At 34.8% G+C, this 26,757-nt stretch overlaps 1 protein-coding gene across 1 annotated transcript in view; it reads left to right on the top strand.

Moving 5' to 3' along the window:
* DIAPH2 (diaphanous related formin 2) overlaps positions 1 to 26,757 on the top strand; it is a 179,276-nt gene that overhangs the window by 2,792 nt on the left and 149,727 nt on the right. The window contains exons 3-15 of the mRNA XM_026848817.1: positions 957 to 1,133; positions 2,192 to 2,296; positions 6,579 to 6,599; positions 13,567 to 13,706; positions 14,094 to 14,168; positions 14,252 to 14,321; positions 15,655 to 15,791; positions 16,919 to 17,027; positions 20,417 to 20,527; positions 22,666 to 22,784; positions 23,757 to 23,873; positions 24,951 to 25,069; positions 26,465 to 26,529. Coding sequence (XP_026704618.1) covers positions 957 to 1,133; positions 2,192 to 2,296; positions 6,579 to 6,599; positions 13,567 to 13,706; positions 14,094 to 14,168; positions 14,252 to 14,321; positions 15,655 to 15,791; positions 16,919 to 17,027; positions 20,417 to 20,527; positions 22,666 to 22,784; positions 23,757 to 23,873; positions 24,951 to 25,069; positions 26,465 to 26,529 — 1,365 coding nt within the window. The remainder of the gene's footprint in view (positions 1 to 956; positions 1,134 to 2,191; positions 2,297 to 6,578; positions 6,600 to 13,566; positions 13,707 to 14,093; positions 14,169 to 14,251; positions 14,322 to 15,654; positions 15,792 to 16,918; positions 17,028 to 20,416; positions 20,528 to 22,665; positions 22,785 to 23,756; positions 23,874 to 24,950; positions 25,070 to 26,464; positions 26,530 to 26,757) is intronic.

Genomic DNA, 26,757 nt, shown 5'->3' with positions numbered 1-26,757 from the left:
AGTGGACATACATATATATATATATATATATATATATATATATATGTATGTATGTATGTATGTATATGGTTATAGACAATATAATTAAATAAAATTCGGACTTTATTTGGAATGGTTATATATTAATAATTCAGTAATAAATGGCCTTATAAGGAAGGTGCTATTGTTGGTTGTTTCCAATATTAACAAATTAACTGAATAAGCATGCTTTAAAAAAACCCCAAAAGGCGGGGGGGTGGGGAGGGGCGGGGTGTTGGCATAAGGCATAAAACAAGCCAGCCTTAACCAGTGAAACGTCGTTGCAGACTGTATGATAAGCTTTCACTAATGTCTGTTATGTGTATTTAACTATGGGTGGCTGCTTCTATGTGAGTAATCCATTACCTGGCTTTTAAAAATTATGCACTAATTTCAGGAGTCCATACTCAAAAACACTTCAAGGAATTGTGAACTATACTTGGAGCATTAATTCCTCTACAAACTTTATTTTACTTTAGCAGGATTTTTTTATAAGCCTGATGAACTTGTGAGTACCTCCTTCCCAACGCTGGCTTTTTCAGTTGTCCTCCAAAGACTTATAGCTCTTCAGGTGAAGGAACGCTTGGACATTACCTTTGTGGTACCATATTTATTCACTATCAGGATAATTAGGGACTAATGTGAGAAGATGAACTCAAGATTTTGAAATGCTAAGAGTTTAACCTAGATGGTATACTTTTGAAACTGTGAGAAATAATTATATCCCTTTTGCATGTGACTTCTCATGAATTTACCTTAAATGTTGTTGCCTTTCTATGAAGAGTAATCTCTGAATGTTATAGTGGTTTTACTTACAGTTCAGTTTGAGTTTTAACTCTGCTGCTTGGATTAACTAAAAATGTGTGTAGTGCTGCCATGTAATTGGCTGCTTTCCTGTGATTCTATTTTGGCTTATTTTTAAATGGATGTCTTTGCAGCGTGACAGAATAACAAGCTTCAGAAAATCAGCGGTGAAAAAAGAGAAACCTCTCATTCAGCATCCTATTGACTCTCAACCTTCTATAAGTGAAATCCCGCTTGCACAGGCACTTGTTGATGAGCGTTGCATGAACTTATCAGAAAAGGAAGTTATGGATCTCTTTGAAAAAATGATGGTAAGACGATGTGCTACATTATTTCATGAGGTTTTAATGTGTTTTCATGCTAGCATTGATTATGTAGTAGTGATTTTCAAATGTTCTCATTTTGGAAATAGTAATTACTTGGGAGGGTACAGCATAGGCCTAGTAGACCTGTCTAAATTGGTACATAAACAATTGAGTAGCTCACAGAATGCTAGTACTATATATTTTTAAATTACTTGTCTACTTTAACAGAGAAAACAAAGACAAAAAGCAAAAACCAAAAATCTTAAGCTGTTGACTGCTTCATTAAAATAACCTTTATGGAGCTCAGTTTCAGGAGTTAGATACTGGTATTGAAGGATAGTTTTTGATAAAATTAAGTAAATGTCTTTGACAAATAGTAATTGCTATTAATAAAATCTTAATGTATAGAAAGCTGACTTTTTGTATGCTCTTGAATATTTTCTGTCTTAGGATCACTTGTCCAGGTTTGTGCTTCTATTAGTAATACAAAACCAAACTTTTGAAGTAGGTGTGTGTGAATTCTGCTGTGCACACAGGTGTTGATACATGAAGTATCAGGAGAATGCAGTATTTTGAGTGAGAAATACTGTTTTCTATATAATTCTCTAAAATAGTAGTAAACTTCCATATGGTCAGTATGGACTAAAAAAATCTCCTGTTCCATTGTGATAATGCGGGAATGGTGTCTGCTGTGGCAAGATGATTTTAAAAAAACACAGGAACTTCACAAAAGTTAAGACTTAATGTGATCAGCTTGAGGTGTAGAATTTTTTGATTTTGTCCTCTAGTTTTATTTCTTGAACCAAATTTCACTAATGGTAACTACCCGTGATGTAACTGCAGTTTTGGCTAAGTCTTGGAAACAGCAAACACTTGAAGTAACAGAATTAAATGAAAAAATTGGGTAGCTCAGAATTAAACAAACAAATGCACATACGCTGGAAAAAGTCACTTCTATTTGTTTAAAAAAGAGCTGTTTGTTTAAGAAAATGAGTAAAAAAATAACAGATACTAATAAAAAGCATGAAATAGAATTTGATGTTGTATGGCCTGTTTCTTTATAGGAAGACATGAATCTAAATGAAGAACGTAAAGCTCCTTTAAGAGATAAAGACTTGACCACAAAACGTGAGATGGTTGTCCAATACATTTCTGCAACTGCCAAATCTGTAAGTAGTCATCTCTCCAGGACAGATAGATGAAAGTAAGAAGCTTAACTTTGTGAATTTTATGCTTTTGAAGCTTGAGACTTTCAATTTATTTTTCTGGATTTATGTTCTAAGAGTAGTAGGAAAAAAAAAATTAATCCGTACTTACTAATATACCTGTGTATAAATACACTTATTAATACATATGCTTGCAGCTGCATCTGAAGGTGAAGTTTGTTTTTCAGTTGTTAGGTAATGTAAAAACTTGATGTTTCCTTGTAAACCATAAGACCTAAATTCAGTGCTATAGAGTAATGGATGGAACCTGAGTGGATTTCTGAGGAATTAATCTTCTAAATTTTTGGTACCAAAAGTTTTTGGAAGGGATGGCATGACTTCATGGTTTCAGTAATTGCATACATTCTAGATGTACAATTTGCAGTGCTAGAAACATGGAATCAAGATACTAAAATTACTTAATATAGAATAATTCAGTGTTTTAGCTTAATTTTAATATGTTTAGTTCTGCATTAAATATTTTAAGAAGTGTTCTGAAGGTAAATAAAATTATTCAATTAGTGGAAAGATAGTCTTGAAGTAAGTTTCAAATTATATTTTAAGTAGAATAGAATACATCCAGACCTTTCATTTTTGTTGATCTTTCTCTATCCTGAAGTTGGTTGATTAAGGCTTTGTTGATGGATCCTTCATGCAGAATTTTTCAAGTCAGTCTGTTTTGAGGTGCCAGAAGTGTAAGACAATGACTGGATGCCCCAGATTTTTTGGGGTGGAGAAATAGAAGGTCGGGTAGTAAAGAACTCCATTTTCTGCAGTGGGACTATTGGTACTTATTAGTAATGCCTTTTTTTTGTGTTAAAAAGTTGACTACAGTAAATATAGATCTTACCGTTTAAAGGAGAATATACCACCAAATTTCAGGAATGTTGAATGAAACTATATATGTTGTGGTTGCCTTAGCAATAGAATTTGTCCTGATTTGTGCCACTACTAGTTGTATAAAGATTTGTGAAAAAGTTAATGATGAATTCTGAGGAACTGAATGTGTTGCAGTACTGGAGGGAATTATGTGTGTGTGTGTGTGTGTGGGGTAGGTAGCTTTGTGTATCCAAGGGGCTGTAGTATGCTTTAAGTGGTAGAATTTATGATCATCATAGTTCTTCAATAAAATTAAGTAATGCATATGATTTTATTTGGGAATTAGGATAAATCTCATCTTTTTTTCACACTTGAATTATTGTGTGCCATAAAAGTTTACTGAAAGTGAAGACTGGGGAATAATAGTTCAAATACAAAATGGCAGCACTGCTAGAAGTTCAACAGAGCTGAGTATGAGTGCTAAATACAGATAGCATTGAATAAGCTGTTTCTTAGTGAAATAAACTGGCAAATGAGATTATGTTGGTGTCTGCCTAATGAATCTATAAGCATGGACTGCAAGCAGTACAGTTGACTTAGGTTTTCACCTTGAAAATCAGCTCTGTGGTGTTAAATTTTAAAAATAAAAGTACAGTGACACACAATTATTAAATGCAAATGCTTTGCATGAAACATTATAAACATGAGGAAAAATTGCATTATAATGTGAAAATGGTGATTTACATTAGAGAGGAGTGATGTTCCTTCATGAGTTCATTTTAAACAAAATCCACAGTCCTTTAGTCTGTTCTGGAAGGAATCCAGTGCTTAAAGCATGGTCTAGCTAAACATACAAGTTATTGGAGAATTATTCAAGCTTACACAGTGAATATTATGAAATTTCCTGTTAATACACTTTGTCTAGACTATCTTTGGGAACTACAGATTGTGTTTTAAGGTTTTTGTGTTCACTTAATGACCAATGTTAATTTTTTTTAGTAAGTGAAAATATTTTATTTAAGTAGTAGAAAATTTCACAATGGAAGTACTTGCAATTCTTTCCCCAAAACTAGGTGGACGATGGTGATCTATCTTAAACTGATACTCAAGTATAGCTGCCTCAAGTACCATAATTTTGTAGCTGAGTAAGAAAAGCATGGCTGCCACTGTATGTCTGACTGCTAAAAATTTTAACAGATTGCATTGCCATATGAGCTGCAGCATGAGAAACTTATCAGAACTGGCGATTATGCTTGCCAAAATGTACTAACAATTAAAAAAACCCCCACAACTAAAATGTCCTCATACATGAATGTGGGATTTGAACTTAAGTCAGCGTCAGTATGGATGTTTTATACTTAACGCAAACTGTTATTCCTAATGGAAAAAGAGCTTGTATTGAAGTTTATGTACTTCAGTGGGTCCTTGCAGTTGAATCGCAGCATTTGAATGGAGTAATTTAAAGTGGTTCAGAAATATACATGACCTTTCTGTAGCACGTAACCCAATTTGGCTTTTAAATGGCTAGTATCTTAACTGATTTAGAAAAGATAAGAAGTAGAGCTCAGTTGTAAAATGCTGATTGGGATCTTACAATAAAGTAAAACCTAATTTTTGCTGTTAATTTTGTCTTCTGTTTAGTTAAACTAGTATTCTGCTTGGTTGAATTCGACCTCTAACCGGTTTTTACTGAATCATGAATTGTCAAACTTACTTTTCTTGAGGCCATCTTCAGGCTTGTTGTCCGTGAAAATGCTGATTGCATTCAAAATGATCTTTCTTTAAATTTTCTACCTTTTTCTTTGGTCACAGATCACCTGTCTCCCTTTTTTATGCTGAAAATACTTGGGCCTTTTCTTCTGCTTAGAGCTCACAAAACACATTTAACAGTTGATGTGTCTTCCAGTTTTTCATGTTAGGCTTTTGAGCTCTCTGCTCATTTGACAATATCACTCTCATTTGCTTAACCAAATTCTTTCTACATTTGGTGCTTCATTTTCTCTGCTTTGTCTGCCATCTGCAGCATGTTGACCATGCTTTTCTGAAACACTGTACTGCCTTCAGAGTTCTGAGTGAGAAAGAAACCTTGGTTTTCAATGGATGAAAAAAGCTTTCCTTTTCTTTGGGGGATGAAGGAAGTGTGAAAGTTAATAAGCTGGATGCTTTCATGTGAAGTGGTTATCTATGCTTTTGATTCCTTCTCTCACTTGAAGAGAAAGATTGTTGACTACGGAAATTTTATGTGGGAGATGGTGAAGGCTCAGAATTCTGTTGCAGAACTGAACTTGGTGACATCTCATGCTATATTGAATGATAAACATTGATGGGAGAAGGAGGTAGTAAATTAGGAAAAGAGACTGTCTGGTGATGACAGTCCATCTTGTGCTTGTAGAGAAAGCTTCATCAGGAAGAGGAGAGAAGAGGTGATTGTGAAAGACTTGCAGGGACTTCTGTCTTCTGAAAGACTTCCTAAAAGAGTAATGGAAGAGATAAGAATAGTAAATGAAGCAGAGACTGAACAGATAGAATCAAATTCAGATCTGAGAACAAAATCATACTGTCTCAGGCTCTTAATCAGATAAAAGTGGTTATTTAATAAACTGGCTGCTATCAAATTGCAGCAAATAGCTGATGAGGAAAGGCCTACAGTGTTTAAGCGGAAGTCCCTAGTCCTGGTGTTCACAGGAACATGGTCATTTCTGCGAAGTATATAACACGGCAGAGATGTGCTGCCTTTCCGCAGTTTCTCCCTTGTTAGTTCAACTTCTTTTTCATGAATATGCAGAGATGCTGTTCCATGGTAAAAAAGACAAGATGTCATTCTGAAAAACACTGTTTAATTGTCCATGTAATTAAAAGCATCCATACTGAGCAGTTGAAGAAAAATGCCACATGAAATTTTCTGAAATGCAAGTTAGATTTATAACTGTAGGCTATGTTTTTGATTATGAAAACAATTAAATTCAGTGACGACATCATCAGAATGGATCAAAAGCTTCATAATAAATGAAGTTGTTGTATGTACAAGGAAGTCAATATGCCATTAGCTTTTTCTGTAGCTTTCTCAGTGTCATATATAAAATCTGACCTTATAATTGTAACATACTGGCATATTTCCTAATCTTTCAAGGTGTGGTTGTCACACTAGATAGTTAGTTGTTTGTAAATGTGTAAGATACTGATGGTTCAGCAATGGAACATAAGAATTTCAAATTATTTCTCCTACAGTAGAACGACTTATTTTCTTGATGAGAAGCTCTAACTCTTGAACAGTTTGATAAAGTAATGAAAGAATGTAACTACTAATGATTAAACACTGAAAAGTTTGTGTGATGCTACGTCCTACTAAGTACTTTGCTGTGTTTATTTATGTATTATTATTATCTTTTTTACACAATAACCTCTCTTGGCTGACCACTGCATGCAGATAGTCGGAAGTAAAGTTCCGGTGAGTATGAACATGATAGTTTTGTTTTTTCTTATGACTACACTTCAATTTTTAGAGATTAGGCTGGAATATTTTAGACTTTTATCGTGGATTTAGAAGTTCAGTAGGTATAACTGAATCCTTGTTATATCAAAATAATTATCAATTCCCTCATTCATGTTTATCTTACCAGTATAAGATTGTTGATTATACTTTCGAGGGATCTGTGTGTAAGTTTTCAGGAATCTATTTCCAAATACTTCAGTCCTGCTGAGAATTTAGCTGTTCATTGTGAGCAATAAAGATAATTTAGGCTTGTCTTGCTTTTTATTGAAGGCAATCAATCAAAACTTTAAGTTCACAGTATTTGACTAACTTCATTCTGTTTAGATGTAGATTTTTTTTTTTAATGACCTAGTGATAAGTATTCATAGTTTGTCATGGAAATGTCAGCTGCGGGATATCAGTGTGAGGATAATATTAATATAGAGGATTCAGAAGGTCAGTTAATAAGTGTGAGATGAGATCATTCGCAGCATAATTTTTCTGTTATTAAGTGCTCAGCTACATTTTATGTTGTCATTATGGAATTTAGTGATTTTTTTTTTTTGACTTAATTTGTTAGGACTAAACTCAGCAAATTTTTCTTCCCAGAAAAAATAATTTTTTGGGGAATAATTACATACGCATTCTAAGTGATGACTGAAAGCAAAGAGGATTTTTTAATTATGGATGGGCTTTAGTTTTGTCTGGAGCCAAAACAGGCTTTTCAGGTACTACAGGATTTTCTACTTAGGTCATATTCAGTACTTATATTTTGTAATAAAAATACTGAAGAACAACCTATAACTTAAAATTTTCTAATCATTACCTCCAGATATACTTGAATATTTAAGGATATAGTGCATAGGGATAAAAAAAGTTGCTGATAGCTTTCTTTTATTTAGACTGTTTTTTAAACGGACTGTTTGGTCTGTATTCACCAGTAATTTTTAGTTTTGTACACAGTACTAGTTCCTATGCTGATAGAGAAAATACATAAGCTCAATGAAGGTATTTAAAAGTATTTGATTTTATGAGGGGACAAATTATTAATTCTCCAGTTCAGTGTATTAAAGCCAGTTTCAAATAATTCCTATTGCCATGTAGTTTCCTTAGGATTTCAATTAGCCAAACAGCTGCTTGGTGAAGAGATAGTTTTATAAAGGAAACTGGTATATGCAGAATAGGTAGTAGAGAAACACTGTAATGTCTGTTTTCTTCCCTATGCCTTTTAATTTGGCATCTGTTAGAGAGCAAGAATAGTTACGCTTCAAAAGCATGTTTTTGAACTGTTAACTTGCAAAATAGTAAGATAAGAAATGAATGCTGCTTTTGGAGTACGGCTTCTGCATGTTATTGCTTAAAGAATGCATGCATCTTGGTATCATCTACCTCAACTAGTGCAAGGAATTTGACACTGTCCTGCATGGTGTCCTTGTCTCAAAATTGGAGAGACATGGAATTGACAGGTAGACCACTCGGTGGATAAGGAATTGGCTGGGTGGTTGCACTCCAGGACTTGTGGACAACTGCTCAGTGTCCAAGTGGAGAGTGGTGACAAGTGCATTCTTCAGGGGTCGGTGTTGAGACCAGCACTGTTTAACAACCTTGTCAGTGACATGGACAGTGGGATCGAGTGCACCTTCAGCAAGTTTGCCAACAACACCAAGCTCTGTGGTGCTTGAGGGAGGGGATGTCTCATCCAGAGTGATCTGGACAGGCTGGAGAGGTGGGACCCGTGTGAACCTCATGGAGTTCAACAGGGCCAAGTGCAAGGTCCTGCACATGGGTCAGGGCAATCCCAAGCACAAATAGAGGCTGGGTGATGAGTGGATGGAGAGCAGGTCTGTGGAGAAGGACCTGGGGGTGTTGGTTGATAAGTTCAACATGACCTGGCAATGTGCTCTTGCAGTCTGGCTAGCCAGCTGTATCCTGGGCCACATCAAAAGAATCGTGATGAGAAGGCCAAGGGAGGTAATTCCTCCCTCGATTTCACTCTTGTGAGGCCCAAGCTGGAGTACTATGTTCAGCTTTGCGGCCCCAGCATAAGAAGGATGTGGACCTCTTGGAGAGAGCCCAGGGGAGGCCACAAAGATGATCAAGGGGCTGGAGCAGGTCTCCTGTGAGGACAGGCTGAGAGAGTTGGGGGTGTTCAGCTGGAGAAGAGAAGGCTCCGGGGAGAGCTTAGAGCAGACTTAAAATGGTTAAAGGGGGCTGCAGGAAAGCTGGGGAGGGACTCTTGATCAGGGGTGTAGGGATAGGACAAGGGGTAGTGGATTTAAACTGAAAGAGGGTAGAATTAGATTAGATATAAGGAAGAAAGTCTTTTCTGTGTGGATGGTGAGGCCCTGGCACAGGTTGCCCAGAGCAGCTGTGGCTGCCCTCTCCCTGGAAGGGTTCAAGGCCAGGTTGGACGGGGCTTTGGGCAACCTGGGCTAGTGGAAGGTGGTCCTGCCCATGGCAGGGGGGTTGGAACTAGATAACCTTTAAGGTCTGTTTCAACCAAACCAGTCTGTGATTCTGTGATATTTTTTTATAGGATTCATCCTTTGGAAGTTGATTGCATCTGCCAGCATATTTATTTTTCTGAAAAATTACATATTGACTGTGTTAAGGGAGAAGAACAACTTCAATACTAACACTATTGGGTTGTAGTGACAATTGCAGAGAACAGGTTTGCCTATTAATGGGGAGTTTACAGCTTTAACTTTTTACTTGAGATCTCAAGCACTTATGCCCACTTGTCATTTTACCTGCCTGAAAAGTAACCTTTCCTTTTATAGGCAGTGATAATTTCATTCAAATGGCAGCAGCCCATTTTCTGTTTATCTGGAAGGCATTTATGTAGATGTCTAAAGTAGGATTACCTTCTTAGTTCTGTTTGTAATGGGTTGAATTAATGTGTTTGGCTAATATCTACAGGGTGAAGTGCACATGGACTGTGTAAACTTACAGTTTCTAGTTCAGGAGCTGATAGCGTTTCATACTGTTTTTCCAAGGCAAATGTGCAACAGCTAGAGTATATGTGGTTCAAAAAAATTAATTGAAAATGCTTTTATTGCTTTCCTAAAAACAAGAAAACAAACACCCCCACCCTCCCAAACAAATTGTCTTATGTAACTTTGTTGTTATACTCTAATTAAAATATAGTGGCTTCTTTGCTTGAGATAGAAACATTATACTAACAAAGTATGCAAAAACTCTTCAGTTAGTAATTGGCAGGGGAGAAAGTATAAGTGATTAGTTCCACATTGTTAATAATTATGCTGGTACCAGTTTCTTGCTTCTGTCTAAAGAGTGATTTTTCTAAATTATGGAACCTGGTATAATATATTGGATAGAAGTGACCACCTATGATATTGTGAAATTTTTATTGAACTGGCTGCCAACATTCTCACTGAAGTAAGCACTATTTCATGGAAACAATATACTTTCAAGTTCTGCAGCTAGACCTGGCTTTAGCTTGGGACCTAATGAGGTCTGAATTGTCTAGTGCCTCAGAGAGGAGTAGTTTGTACAGGTTTTTCAGATATTGTATTTTAACTGTTTCAGCCTGTCCGTTTGATTCAGGTGTGCTTCACAGCTCTTTACCACCAAGAGGGCAAAATGCTTTCGCTTTCCCATTTTGTTAGATACTGGTTCTCAAGTTTGTTTACAGGCCTCTGGTGGCACATCTGAGTAGTGTATAAAGCTGGACATTTGTTAAGTTATGGGTGAAGAATTTCTTTGTCTAGGTAACAACCTTGAAATCACTTGGAGTCAAAGTAGAGTAAGACAAACTAAAATAAAAATCTCTAAAATATTTAATTTTTGCCTGGTTTGCTAAACTTAAAATCCCCCGGTTTTGTGTAGGAGACAATCTGTGCTTAATTTGTTTTTCACTGTAATCTGCTTTGTAAGGTGTCTGTACTGTTGCTCTGTCACTGTTGTCCCTTAAACCCTGAAATGTGTTCTACACAGAGATTTAAATTGGTTAGGTTTACCCCCTTCATGGGAAAGCAAACTAGGTTTTCTCTTATTTACTGGTTTGTGTTTTTTTTTTTTGTGAGACTTCCAGCAGTTCCCTTAAACTTACTTTTTTCATTAAAATTTCGTTGCTCTTACTTCCTCAGAGAAGGATTTTTTTAAATGTGCGATCCAGGCATTCATTTGAGTCATGAATGAATAATTCTATGCCTTAATCGTACTGTGAAGGTGACTGGTCATAAAGTACTTTCTAAGATTTTTGATCTTATGCATTTAGTTAATCTCTGAAAGTTCTGGTGTGGGACCTAACCCTCAGAGTTTCTTTGTACTTCCCTTTTGCCTTCGTCTTTATTAGAAGCTCTTGCATAAAGCATATCTTTCACTGAGACCTTGTACTTGAAAGGAAATGATAAATGTCTATATTAAAATTGATCCACATGAAGGCATAGCATTATGTGAAAGTAGTATTCTAATAAAACTCTCTTTGAATAGGGAAATAAAAGAAATAACTCCTGATTGTAGCACTCCAATTAGCATGGCTAGAGGTAAGAATGGAATGAGATGAAAAGTTGATTGCAGAAAGTACCAGAAAGTAATCCTGTTAAGCTGAGAACTCTCTAGCGTAAGTGGAGTATTTGGGTGGAAGGTTTTGAGAATAGATTTTTATGAGCCATCTTCAGTGATCATCAGTTTTGGAGGCGGGCGGGAAGGAAGAGGAGATGGTTCCTTATTGCTATGCAATTAAAGGTGCTTAGTCATAAAAACAATGAAAAAATAAGCTGTCCTGTAAGGGATGGTAAAGGAGTCTTAAGAGATCATGCTGCCAATTATTCTAACTTTTGACCTATTTAACTGTTTTAGAGGGAGTCATAGGTCTCCTGAAAACAGGGGGCTAGACAGAGGAGAGGGGCCTCACTGATGCCCTTGATGCATAGAAAGAGAAGGCAGTGAGCACACCTTGGTTGAAATACAAAAGAAAATGTAACAAAGACCTTCAGTGCCTGATCTGAATAGGGATCTTCTTTGGAGCTTGCAGCAGACCACAGTGGAAGGGCTAACCACAGGAAATAATATTTTTTCCAAAAACCAGTATATCTTGCTTTCTGGATTGCTTTTCAGGGTCTAGCTTAACATGTAACGTTTGCTTGAAGTTGCCATTATCTCATCTCTTTATAGATTTTGTGGCTTAAAGCAGCATTTATGTTCTCTTTTAGGGTTTGGGGAATGGCTGTTGTCTGAAATAACAAAACCTGTATCCAGTATTGTGTAGATGGTGTACATCAGTTACACATATAATCTTTTTGATCTTTCATCCAATGCAGTGAATGGCATAAAGCTGTTCCTGTTTTCTAGTTCTTTATCTTACAGTCTTCAGAGCGATGACTATTTTTAACTATGATGACTTTTAATATATAGTGCTAATGTAACTATCTGGTTTAAAGTTAGTTCCTATGCTTACAGAGATAACTTCTTCCCATTAATTTATTTTTTCCTTTGGTGGAAGACCATCTCTTTGTTTAGGAGGTTGACAGTGACATTGATGGTTTATTTATATCCTATTTACTCATCTTTGTCTGTCTTGGTCCTTTGATGTATAACTGGCATGCGTTGTCCAGTTGAAGGTGCTGTGCATGTCAGCAAGAAACATCCAGAGGACACTGTTGTCTTAATGCATTAACAATCTGTGTCAGATTTTTGTTTTTTTGAGGTGAGGACAAACAAAGTTTATTGTGAAAATTTACATAGTTCTGTTATATGCATTAATACTGGAATGTATGTTTGTCAAAATCATTAACTTAAATGTAGACAAGCTACTTTGTCATTAGCCATACTTAGTGTCATCTTTTTGAAAATGGACGGTAAGAATTTGAGTAGAACAAACCAGAAACTTTGTAACATGTATAGCTTTTTGAAAGACAATTTAGAAGATGGCAGTAGTCGGAGAAGTTCCTGATACAATTAAAACCAAATACATATAAATCCTATTCTAGGTCAGGTACTTTCCATGTTGCCTTGAGACGCATGACATGTTCATCCGGTTCTCTTCAACAGACCATTTAGAGCTAAGGAGCTTTAGGAACTCTATATTAATCATAACCACTCTTCTGAGATAAGCCTACTTTTCTGCAGCTTGTCAGAGCTGTGCAAAAGATTAGCTGCACTCTTTGGTAAAACGTCTTGTATATTGTTCATGGTTTTGAATACTACCGGTCTAAAAACTGATTATCAGGAATTTCAGTACTGAAATACGTTGTAGGCAGTTATTCTTCTGTGCTGACACTTGAGCGGGGAGATGAGCTCTTTGTCAAATCTCCACTATGATTCTTTTGTAGCAAATAAGATCTTCTAAAGATCTCTATTGGTGACTAGACATGGAAACATGGTACAGCAAGAAATAGTCATGCAGTTGCATGATTTCAAAAGCACTGATTTAACAGCTGGTGGATACCACCTCCTTTTCAAAGTAATTTTCAGTGTCTTAACTTCTTCCTTTGTTTTGGAGAAGAGAGAATTAATGTTAGCGTAAGGATATGCCCATAGTGATAATGCACAGCTTTTTTGAAATGGAAGTTAGGTGCAGGGGGAATGATCAGACAAGCTTAGTAACAAGCGTGGGAGTTGTTGTGTGTCTCTGTTTATGGTTGTTTGTAATAGAGTATTTGTGAAGTAGATGTTAAATGAGAGTGTGTATCAGTTAAATATTATAATACAACTGAGTGATGGAGTTAAATTTTTATGTCCAAGATGTAGTACATGCACCTCACTCAAAGCAGTGAAGAAGATTCCAGAAAAATATTTACCCTTGTGATGCAAAACCTAAACTATTAAACACTTACTAAAATCAAGTCAGGTGTCTTTTAATAGTTTTATAGGGAAAACTGATTTTAAAATTCACACAGGAATATTGGCCTTACTTGTTACCATTTAAACGCTACTGTGGTCAGCATAACATTAAGCAGCATTCTGTTTTCTGCGATAGGGTGGGCTGAAAAACAGCAAGCATGAATGTACCCTGTCATCGCAAGAATATATTCATGAATTACGATCCGGAATTTCAGAGGAAAAGCTTCTTAATTGTCTAGAGTCTTTGAGAGTGTCTCTAACTAGCAATCCAGTCAGGTAAGTAATAATTTCTGCTGTGTTTTTCATCATGCTGTTCTTGCTAAGCAATAAAGGGTCCTGTGGTTTTGTTTTTTTTTTTGTTTGTTTTTTTAGCAGAGTAATTATTCTAATGATTCTTGACATGAGAAAGTAGTTTTTGGCACACTAGAAAAGAATAAGTGAAATGTTTGCGACTATACAATATCTCCTCACCTTTCACAGTAGTTCTCAACAACTTCTAGTTGTTGGAACTAAGCATTTGTCTGAATGGTTGATCGGGTCTTCCTCGGAAGTGCGACTTAAAGCGGCATCTATGAAGATGAAGAAGCAGTATTGGAGACATAACTTTAAAAGTTGTACATTTGATTAAGAAATAACGAAATGCATTTTTCTTCCTTTTGCCAGCTGGGTTAACAATTTTGGGCATGAAGGTCTTGGACTTCTGTTGGATGCTTTGGAAAAACTTCTGGACAAGAAACAGTAAGAACTTGGATCATTTGAAGGGAGGGATGGGACAGTTTGTGAAGATTGTTTGTACTGATGTTTACCTCTTCCTTTTCAAGGCAGGAAAGTATTGATAAGAAGAATCAACATAAACTTATCCAGTGCCTCAAAGCATTTATGAACAACAAAGTAAGAAATATTTTAAATTCAAATGCTTGTAGCATTACTGTGTGTTGATGACTTAAAGATCTATGTAGCATGTTGAATCTCAGAAAAATGAGAGTTTGTATATCTAGTGTCAGCTGAGTCTTGTCAACTTGAAATGTAGGTCTTAAACTTAGTGTAACTTTTTGCTGAGAGTCTTGTTCATAAATCTTTCTGAATATGCGTTTTGGCTTAGTTTTGTTAAATATTATTTAGTTTTGGAAGCAAAATATTTGTCAAACAGAGGATGATAGTATGGATATAAGGTGAGTTTGGAAATTAATTGCTCATGAACTTCAAAGGAAAATATTTCTAAATTCATATTTCAATACATGAGTGGTTTTGTTAATACAGTGTACTTTTCACATGATTGCAGTATGATTTAATTTCCTTTTATCTATAGTTTTTTAGAGTTGGTAGGTAGTGAGTAAAGGATAAAACTTTGGCCTAGTTTAAGTTGTATCTAACTTGTTTCTTAACGTGGGTTATTGATCCTCGCAAAGTGTGAGTTTCTAGAAGTTGATGTGTTAAGCTTGTAATTTTGCTTTATTCATAGAAAAATCTGAAGTGTTGTTATAAAGATTTATTCCCCCCATCTTTAACAAATACAACTGTGCATTGAAGTTACTCTTAACTACTGTTACTCAGTTGAGTAAAATCTCACAGAATAGCCTGCCTGATGAAGTGGGTTAAGTAAACTTAAAATAGTTAAACACGTCCCTCCCACTATCCCTACACTTAAAGTGTAACTTCAAAAAATCAGATAACTGATTTACCAACTATCATGTAGTTAATGAAAACGAAAATAAAAATTAATGCTACTTTTAAATAAATAAGTGTTTTTTGATTTATTTGTACAAAAGCGAAACAGAACATAGAATAAATGTAAGAAGATAGTTGTTTCAAGACAGAATTTCAACTTATATTGGTCATTATGTGGAAAATACTATTTTGAATTGCTAGGAGCTGTTACAGTTCCAGAGAAAAAGAAATGAACAAATTTTTCATACTGTTGAGGTGTTCCAGATACAGACAGAAAATAAAAACTGATTTGTCTTTTGGTCGATACCTGATTCTACAACATACAGTATCTTCCTTAGGAGCTGACTGCTTTCATAGGAGAAAGCCTCAAATGTCAGCTCAAGAAGACTGACTTGTGTCCCCGAACAGTAATAGCCATAAGGTTTTAGTAGAGTGTTGCCAAACTTCATATAGGGGTGTGTGTGTGTGAAGATCTCTAAGCATCTGAAGCCCAGAGATGATGATGAATATTCGAGGCAAATAAAATTTTTCACTGAAAGCTTTTTGTTTCTTTAAGTACGGACTGCAAAGGATCCTAGGAGATGAAAGAAGTCTCTTCTTGTTAGCAAGAGCAATTGATCCAAAGCAACCACACATGATGACCGAAACAGTGAAAATACTTTCTGCAATCTGCATAGTTGGAGAGGAAAATCTGTAAGTAAGATATTGAAACAATTTTTTTTTATATACCAATGAGTTGTCAGTTTAGACACAAGTGAGAACACTTGTCATTGGAACATATGCAACCTGTTAAGTTTTTACTTTCTTAATGTAGTTTAAATGAAAAGAGATTTTTCACATAATCCAATGCATTAATCCAGTATTAAATTGGACAAAAGCAAGTGAGCAGAGATCTTGAAACTGTGGTTTAAGTGAAAGGTCTGAAAGGGCCATGATTGCTTACTATAGAGAAGACTTAATGAGCCATAATTGTTCATAAATGGCTGCTGAAAAAAAGTAGTAAGTTATTTCATATATCTCTGAGTATGATCAGGAATTGTGAACTTTTAATTGCCACAAGAAAAACTATCACTTTTAAAGACACTTTAGAACAATTTATATTTGTATGGGCCCATTACTGTGGGGAGAATTGAGACTGGGACATCTTCCCTTGGGATGGGAGGTGATATTACTGTATTTGAAAATTACTGATTTGACACCGTGTGTTAGGATTTGTATTAGTTAGAAGACAATAATATAAAAATAAATATATGTATGGATTGTATTAAAATATCATATCTCTACCTAACCAATAAATGTGATAGCAGCAAAATGTTTGTATTTATACATGAAGTTTTGAGTAGTTCAAGTTATGGAATTATACAGCACATGTCCATGATCTTTTTTTAAAAGAAGGATAATAATTTCGCATATGTTTGCTTTGAATTTTTTGGTGTACTAGTTTAATGAAGGTTAAGAATGGTAAACTCTGTCTTCTATGCAATAAATAGATAAAACTTTTTTGCTTTCTGAAAAGATTATTAGACTAAATTAGATAAAATCTTGCAAAGGTAGTGACTCCTTGATTGTTTCTTAGCTGAATGTCACAATATTTTGGAGATTTGTTCACCTTTTGTTTTTTTTTTTTTCTTCAACATTAATCTTGTAGATATTGTAACACTTGATTCTTGGTTTGTTTTCACCTTGATACAGATACTTGTGGTTAAATGCATTTAGATTCTCAGTGCATTGAAATCTTGAGTTGTGTAAATAGCAGGCTAAGTATCTTTAAAATGAGAAAGGACTGTGGCATGCTTTTTGACAGTTTATCTTTCTCTTAGTCTGGACAAGCTTTTAGGTGCTATAACAACTGCTGCTGAAAGGCACAATAGGGAACGTTTTTCTCAGATTGTTGAAGGACTGGAAAACCATGAATTCTTACAACTGCAGGTAGGTTTGCTTTTCTTTATATATTATATTAAATTTTAGTTTAAAAAATATATAATTTAATATATTACATTTTATTTAATACTGTGTATTATTTAATGATCTTTAAATTATCAGTAAAATCGTTCAGTGCTATTATTCCAGTGCTCAGTAAAGGAAGAAGTACAAATAGAAATGGCCTGCTGATTCTTCTTTTTCTGATTGTTAATGGTATGAAACCAAGAAACTCACTTCCTTGTACACAAAATAGGATTTAAAAGTCTTAACCTTAATTAAAAGAATCTAATTAGTGATACTCTCTTTCTTGGATGACAGATGTCACGCTCAGGTAATAAGTCTGTGAAAGCACTTTATTATTTGTCAGTGCTTAATCTTCTTGACTGGGAATTTTGTGTGGTTTAATGGAGCAATAAAAATCCAGCACTCAGTCTGTCCTCTAAAATGTTTTAGTTGTTGCTATTGAACCCTGAGGAAGTTGGAGTTTAAGGAGTTGGAGGCAATTGACCCTGTATATCTTTTAGGTTTTGGGAAGAGTCATGAACAAGTACTAAATTTCTTGTTTAAACACCTCTCTTTTCCCCCAGTCTTGCCCCACCCAAAGTAAACAAAAATTCCTGTACTTATGGGTCTGAACTGATTCCATTGAAGTAATATTTTTGTAAAAAGACAGAACAGATTGGCATTGTGCTCCTGAAGTGAGTATTTGAGTTTAATTTAGAACCACAACTAGAATGTCTTAACTGAGCGCACACTTCACGTATCTTACTGTTTGAAGTATCTGTGTGAGGAACATACTTCCAGTATTGTTTACCTTTTGGTAATATCACTGAATGAAGAAATAAATAAGCATAGATCTTAAGATCATTAAGTATTTTGAAGGGTTTTCTTATACTGAAATTTTCTAGGAACTGCAATCAGAAGTTTTATTGGCTATGAAGAATTTTGGAAATGTTGTTATTCTCCCTGGTAACAACAACTTAGGTTAAATCCTAGCCAATCTCTGGTAAATTTGAATGATTGCCCTTTTTATGAAAAATTAATGATATAAGGATAGTGATAGTTCATTAATCATTTATTAATAGAAGTAAATTGAGTGGAAATAGAACTGCTAGTTTTAGGTATTTAAAGCTCAGTGTCAACCAACACAGCCATCCTCTTACATTAAGCAGAAAAAAGCTACAGTCAAAACTGGTAAGTGTCAAGTATAATTTTGTATAGCTTTCACATTCAGTATACTGGCTTTATAATAGTCAGCTGAAGATAGACACATAGCTTAATGTAACTCTCTTTGAGCTTCTATGAAACCTTGTCTTGAAAAAAAATTACTTCAGCAACTACAGTGGTATTACCCTGTAGGTAGAGTATAATAATTTACTTTTTATGCTAACCTGTCCTTTTGAGTCTTTTCACTATAAAATGTAACAGTGTTTCCTTGGGATAGGTATGCAGATTTCTTCCACTGAGAAGAAAACTGTAAGATATACATGCAGCTGTGTTAGTGCTGCTGGGACTTTTGGACTTTTGGTAACAGTATATGCAGCCTCTTAAATATTCAGAAGTATAACAACTATGAGAGATGTGGGTGGAGTGTGTGCATTTTTGGCAGGGTACCTTTTGAGATGAGTAGTGTGCAGCAGGATAGTGTTGCTACTCGTTAACAAGAGCTGCGCATGCCTTGGTGTGTGATATCTGCCCTTCATCAGCTATTGGTAGGTTTCTAGGGACATTTTAGTGAGTTTTAAAAAATACTTTGATAAATAAACAGTATTTTGTGCTAGTGGTGTTTGAGCCATGTCCTGTGTCACATGTTCATTGCTGCTTATGTGTCAGTGGATAGAGTTTTTTTAATCTGTGTGTACGCATGAATAGCCTGAGACTTCGTTTGCTATCAGAATGCAAGCTTTTTTAATTGCTTTGTTTTGCTAAGTGTAAGTTTTTGCATCGAGACCAAGTGGTTGAATATCCTACTAAAGGATAACTTTGACTTATTTCCTTCTCATAATACAGTATTTATGGTCAAATTTTGTATTACTAAGGTACTGTGGCTGAAAGATATGGAAAAGTAGAAAGCATGCAGAGCAGGTATACTTGCATGGAAGGGATACCTTTTTCCGTTTTTAGATTAAATATATGGCAGCTGTAGTTGTCTTGACACTGTGTTTACCATAAGTAGTTCTTTCAAAGCTGATAAGTTAATGATGTTCAATAAGTTTCTGTAAATGACTTTCTAATCTTAATAGTGCTATCACAACAGAATAAATTTTGAAGTTGTCTCCTACTTTATGACCTTGTTGATTTAAAACAAACAAAACCAGCCACACACAGTTCCTGCCCACTCCTTGCCGAAACCTCACTTATACATCAGTAAAGGTAGAATTGCAAGACTCATTAACTTGTTTCTGACAAAACCATTCTTTACTTGTAATGTATTAGTACAAGCCATTAAGCCAGAGTCTCTTCTGGCAAAAGCAATCATAGCAGATGGCACTTCTTCTCTCTATTAATTTCAGATTGGACATGTACTTTGGCTTGTTAAGTTATGTCATAGTAGTAAAATAACAAGAATCATTCAAGCGAGCATGATGATACTACATTATCTGAAGATGCAGCTATATAAAGGGAGTGCCTTTGGAAGAGGATTTTAATAGAAATTTAAGACTCCATAAGGCGTTTCATTCAGACTAAGTAGTGAGTGTAATTAAAACAGGAAGGGTGCTTTTATCTAACTTCTTTTCTCTGCAGCTATTGATTTTTATTTATTTATTTATTTACCTACTCTAATGCTACTTCTATTTGCAGTTAACATCTTCCACCAAACCTGCTATTTCCCTGGAGTCCCATTTTAGTCTTTTAATGTGTATCAGCACTTTTGGCGTTATGCTATTGTCTACCTGTTTTAAAGTAAATCAATTAAAGCGCACAGCTGTTCAATTAAAGCATTAGTCAGTATCCTGAGACTTCAGACATTTTGCAGTAGTACTGTGCAGGAGTAGAGAAGACACCTGGTGATGTGAATTATTTTGTGTATGGGAGTGTGTGTGGGTTTTTAAATTGTTTTGGGTTTTTTTTAATTTCTATTACTGTAAAAATAGATTGTTTCCAAATTGGAGAATACTGACAAGAAAGCAAAGAAGTTGCAGTGTGGAGCTGTAGAGTGGGAATAACTTTCTGAAAAAAAGTAGGACCCTTTGTGATACAATTTTGACATGTGAAAACAGAAGGGTATTTGACTTTGCTTAAATTAACCAAAGTCAAGTGTTGCATGTGTGCCGCATAATGAATAATATCCACCTCTTGACATTTGGTTTTATAATTAAACTGAAATAGTCAAAGACAGTATTTATTTTCATTCTACACATACTAAAAGTTTTTGCCTGTATTTCTGGTAACAGGTAGCGTGTATGCAGCTCATCAATGCCCTTGTTACATCTCCAGACGATCTTGATTTCAGGATACACTTGAGAAATGAGTTTTTACGTTGTGGCCTGAAGAAAATACTGCCTGTAAGTCATTTTTGTATGGGAATTTATCACAGGTAATTGTTTGTGATTGTTGAAGATAATAAAATCATTTTACTGGCAGAAGCAGATGTGAGAGATTAGGGGTGGGGAAGGTCAGACCTGGAAAGAACTATATCAATCCAATCTGCATAGTTGAAAATTTAGGCTTTCATTAGCTATGTAAACCAGAGGGGTAGTTGAGACAAGTCAATATGTTAGGAAATAAATCAGGGTAGTCAGATATAGTGTAATGAGCTCAAAACACATGCAGTGAACATGAGCCTGGCTGTGGAACCAATCTTGGATTAACTTTCTTTGTATATGCCGTTCCTCCTGTTTTCTGTGAAATCTGTTTTTCTTTAATCTGCATTCTGAAAATGCATTTGGAGTTTTAAGGAAAAAAAAAAATCCAAGTGAGTCCATTCTTTTTGAGACTGCATGTCTGTGCAGCTGCATAGAAGTATGCCATTAGGGGTAGTTGTGTATGAATATTTGGGACTTAGGGGTAGATTTGTAGCTCTTAACCAAGATACCATTCTGATGCTTACAACTAGAATATGTATAATTAAGCTACTCAACAGTTTCTAACAAAGGATAAGAGAAAGAGTGCCTGCTTATATTTCTCTGAAACAGAATTTATACTGCCGTGACTTTTAAGATATAAAGTTTTGAACTGCCACCATTTGTCAAGAAGAAGAACCTTCAGTTTTAGCACATTGAGCTTTGAAACTGTTACTGTTGTGCATATGTTGATTTTTCTTAGGGTATGTACTTAGGTTTTATATCATATACGTACATTAATGTGATCTGCTGTCTTTATTTGCTGTAGAACATCTGAAAGCCTGAAGAATTCTTAGGTTTTTTAATGTCCTAAAATTTAGTTTACACAATCAATGAATGCATGAAAAACTTAAGAACTGGGGGTGGGGGGGTGTTAGGTGCCAAATAAACTGAATTGTAGTAAATGATGATAGAAAACTTAATAGAGTTACTGACAGATACATGAGTTCAAAAGTAATTAATATTTAGTGATAACAATCTTTTCTAAAAAGCTATTGTGTTGAAATTCTGTCTAGTAAGGTTAATTAATATTTCACGTAAGCTGTAATACCAACTAAAATATTCAATACCATCTTGATGTTTGTTTGTTGGTAAGTTAGTAATTACAACATACACATTGAGATCAGATCATTAATTCTGCAGGGAATGAATGTCCAAGATAGAGGAGGGTTTTTTGCGTTAGAAAGCAACTGTCTTAATGATAAAGCATCTTAAGAAGACTTCATGCTCATATCTGTGCCTTGGCGTAAATTTTCAAGGAATGTATCAGTGAGAGTATTTTGAACAGAAAACAGTCAGGAGGAGGATCCATGTTTTCCCTTCTTAATCTGTCCAGATTCACAGTAGCTTTCTCTAGTTTTCAGCCATTAGAATTAGTTGGAGTTTCTACTTCTTGGGGAATTTACACAGTTGCCATTCAGTTTGTTCATATCCAGTTACGCAATTCTAGGTAAATTTTCATTTAAAGAGGGAAGTGCATTCACACTAATGGCTTAGAAACTAGTTTCACTTTTCTGTGATTTGCCTGATAGGAAGCTAAACTTGTACTGAAGTGTATTAGAGAAATTACTTGTATTTCTTAAAAGAAAAACAATTTTTTTCTTGCCTCCAAGTACTAATTTTTTGTTTTGATTTTTTTCCATTTACCTTGTAAGTACGCATCGATGCACTGTTGTTTTTATGCAATGATCTAGATAAACTTAATAACAGAAGTTGTAAGCATATCTTCTTTACACTTCTTTAGGCATCTTAAATTCACTTTCATTAATGTTTTAAAATATCCTTATGCTATTTTTTAAAAGAAACTATTGACATTAGCAAGCATAAACTGCTAACTATGTCCCGTTAAGAGAACTCAACTAAATTAGAAGGCTTCATATTTGTTCTGCAGCCCATACCTGCTATATTCACTGCAAGTTTGTCTTAATTTCTCTCAGCTGTGTAATTATAATAAAAAACCCCAGACACAGAGTTACCAAATGCTAACGTTTTATATTTTGTAATGATATAATCTTTGAAGGGGGGGGGAAATCTTGCTTTAAAAAAGGGAAAAATAAGATCTACTATGCCTTGAAAAATAGGGCTTGAAAGATAAGGATAATGAAGAGCTTGATATTCAGCTGAAAGTGTTTGATGAGAACAAAGAAGAAGACTTAATTGAACTGTCACATCGTCTCAATGATATCAGAGCTGAAATGGAATATCCTTTATAGAATGGTGTTACAACTTGTTGCCTTGTTTAATAATGTTATGAAACGTAAGTTGGAATGCTCTACATGCAGTTCATTTGTCACACTGGCATATCTTGTTGGGGACTTTCTCAAGTTGGTTTCTTTCCGCTTGTTTTTCCTTACATTTTTTTTTTAGAAAATTAGTCCTTAAATTTGCATGTGAAATATAAGTCATTGGGAACTGATTTAATTTTTCATAAAAAATATCTACTAACCTAAACTTGGGCTTGTAATACATGAAGATATAAAGTTATACCCATAGAAGATTGTAAGCTTGAAGAAAAAATGAGTTTTGATAACAAAGTTTATAGTAAGTTTTGAAGCACTAAAGGTGCATGTCTTACCTAGTTGTGAAGAAGCAGGAAATTTAAAGTTATGTAAGTTCAGAACAGTTGCTTGCAGTTTAAGAGTAGTAGCTGGTACTTTAGCAGCAGTGGAAGATTTATGCCACCAATGAGAGGAGTATAAAATAACTAAGAAGTAGTGTTGTTGCATTACAGAACAGGTAATTATATGTAATTTTCTTCTTTCAAGAAATTAAAATGATTGACTATAGTGTGTCTAAGCCAATAGCCTGGCTTACTTCAGAATAAAAATGAAAGTTTTGTGTGAAATATGTTTACAGGAGTCTATAATAAGTATGTAGTAGAATTTTTCTGAGTAGTAATGAAACATCTTAATTGTTAAACAGGGGGCAGTTTCTGTGGATAATCTCAGTGGAAAAAGGAGATTTGCTAATAAGGATAGTAGTTCAACAATATGAACATCTAGGCAACTGGGGTGGGTGTTTTGTGTTGTGGATTGGTTTTTTTTTTGGGTTTTATTTGTGTTTTGGGTGTAGGATGTGGTGGGGTTTTGTTTGCTGTTTAGGTGTGTTGTGGTGGTTTTCGGTGTTTTGTTTTTTTTTTAAAGTCATTGTATTTCTTTAACAATGTTTGCACTGATGTGAATGAAGTATTTCATCTGCTGTATAATATGTTGAAAGACACTTCTTCTGAAAATTACTTCCTGTCGATTCTCCAACATTTCCTTCTCATTAGGAGTGATTACTATATCCGGTAAGTGTCAGCTGTTACGTTTGACTTATTTTGGAGAGGATTGGGGGAAGGATAGAAATCAAGACCCTGAGTAGCTCATAATTGTACATGAGAAGTTGTGCTGTAACTGATGCGTTGTCTTTCTCCTCAATGTTAATACTGAAGATAACTTGTTAAATATAATGATGCTATTTCAAAGATTTGAACCTTATTCTAGCACTCTCATCCCAAAATCTCTTAACTCGTTGAGTTCTTTTTCCTTCATTCAAGTTTCATAGGTTCATGAATTCAAAGAACTGGCAAGTTAGTTGTATAACTAGTAATCAAAAATACTTCCCTAGGGTCTTGTACCTTCTATTTTCAATGTAAGCTTATCTTATGTGCACCTCATGGTGTCTTAGCAGTGTCGAAGCACCACGTGCAAAATCTTGTTTTAAGAACTAATTCTTTTGTTGTAATGGGATGATATCAACAATTTATATGCAAATGATAAAATTAAGCAAAATGTAGCTGGAGAAATCTTTGATTTTTATAACTTTTTTAAAATTTAAACTTAGGAATATCATAATTTTAAATTTTGAGGGTTGTCCAACTTTGAGAGCTAAATGCTATGTGAAATTGAGATGTAATACCTTGTACTGGTAAGAACTAATAATTTTGAGCACAGAACCCCCTAATCTTAGAGGTTCCTGATGTTTTGTAGAGATGTATATCAAACAAATGGTAACTCATTTTCGAAGTAGTTGAATACTGGTACTGTTGCCAATGATAGAATTTGTTGTGTTGCGAATGTGCTAAATAATTCTTATAGTGTATATTGAAAATTGTATAGGTGTTGTATATTGATTACTGTCTGACAAAGGATAAATGAAAAGTGCACAGTATTTTGTGGGGTCTTGAACTTTTTCAGATATATTTCTGAGAATCTATCAACAGTGCTTTAGTAGCCAGAATACAAATAAGTCCATGAACTTGATTGTTTTACTGACAATTTTGTAATGCATATATTGAGTTGGTTTTCTCTTTTTTCCCCCCCCTCCATCTTGCGTAAATGATAGTTCATGATCTTATTATCTTCTACAATGAATTCTTTTTTAGACCTCAGTATTACAAGATAATAGAAGAATGCGTATCACAAATAGTATTGCACTCCAGTGGCACAGACCCAGATTTTAAATGTAGAGGAAGAATGGATGTGGATTTTACTCATCTTATTGGTTTGTATACTATAAGCATTTCTACCTTGTTTTACTGAAGTGAACATTCTTCGTGTTTTTCTATCTAGACTTAAATTGACTGTCTGAAATTTTTTTTAGTTTTCTGTAAGTAGGTGTATTTGTGGAGAAGGCCAGATCAAACTCTTCAGCCTTTAATGAAATGACATTGATGAAGCTTGTATCCCCAAATTTATCTTGACTTATATCTGAATATGATAGTCCTAATAACTAAAAATTGCTCATTCATAACGTCAGGTCTGTTAGAAATTTCAAAATGTACAAAATGTACATTAGCATTACTTGATAGTGGATTTATAATTGTTATGTGGTTCATTCTAAGAGTATTTTCTGTAATATTTTCCAAGTATTTAAAGTTAGTTTAAGATAAATTTATCAGTTAAAGCATTGTGGGACTGTGGATATTCATATCACATGGGAATGAAGCAGCTGAATAAATACTGTATGATGTAAATGGCAGTTCTCAGCATTTAGAGGTGTTTTATGCTTTTCTTAAGATTTCTAGGGTAGATTCTACTCATGAAATACAATGACATCTCTGGACTAAATATTTCATAGGGGGAAGTAATTGCTTTTGGAGAACACATTATTTTTGGAAAATGTTTTTTTGGTGATGTGACAAAAGAAGCAAAGGGGGGGGGGGGAGAAAACTGCTTCCTCAAAGGTATCCTGCATATCTAAGAAGTATTTCTGCATCTTTCTGTTCACTTAACAATCTATCAGTGTGACCACTTAATTCTACCTCACCTTTCCTTCTGTTTCCATTGACCTACTAGTTTTAGTGACAACTGGTTCGTCTTTCCATGCCAGATCCTATTTATAATATATAGTTACCTGTGTTTACCTGTCTTATAACATGCTTAGAGTTTTACACTGCATGAAAAGTCAATAGCAGTAATTTGTATTATTGAGTGAAGAAATCTGTGTTTCACACTCTGTCCAAATTCTCCTTGCCTAAGAAATAATTTTAGTGAAATAAGGAAATGCTTGATTTTGGATTCCTAATCTGGAAAGGAGGATTTGTGATTTGAAACCTCAGAAGTAACTATTATTTCATAATAATGTAAAGATCCTTTCTTCATCTCTAATATAGTAGTAGATTCATATAAGAGAGAAGGGCATGTAAACAGAGATCTGTCAGACACAGAAAAACTATGATGATTCAGCTTCCTTGGTCATGTGTCCTTATCAAATTTTTTTATATATTTATAGATTTTTGCCCATCAAAATAATTCACCAAATGTCAGAGTAATCTAGTGATTGTATTTTTAATTTAGTTTTTGTGTCATGGGGGTCATAGAGTAAGTAGGATTGGAAAGCACCTCAGAGCTGTGACACATTTTACGTGACTTGTGTTGTATCTTATTTAAATTCCAGATGCTTGTGCAGACAAAGCTAAAGTAGAAGAGAGTGAAAAGAAAGCAGCAGAATTTTCCAGAAAGGTAAGTCCTAATCATCACTCTTTTTAAGGTATGGAGCAGAAGCCTGATAGGAACAGTGTAGGCTTGTTTCATGGTAGAAATTTAGTGAAAACTGGTAAATAGTGTATCTTACAGGCAGGATATTTTTACATGTAATAGCTCTCTGGGTTTGGGATTTTTCTTGGCTCTTTATGCGTAGAGATGCTAACATTAAAATACTGCTTTATTTCTCTATAATGCCCATAGTAA

Source organism: Athene cunicularia (assembly GCF_003259725.1).
Source record: "Athene cunicularia isolate RWA chromosome 4 unlocalized genomic scaffold, athCun1 chr4_part3, whole genome shotgun sequence".
NCBI lineage: Eukaryota > Metazoa > Chordata > Aves > Strigiformes > Strigidae > Athene > Athene cunicularia.
This window is presented reverse-complemented; position numbering and strand designations above follow the sequence as displayed.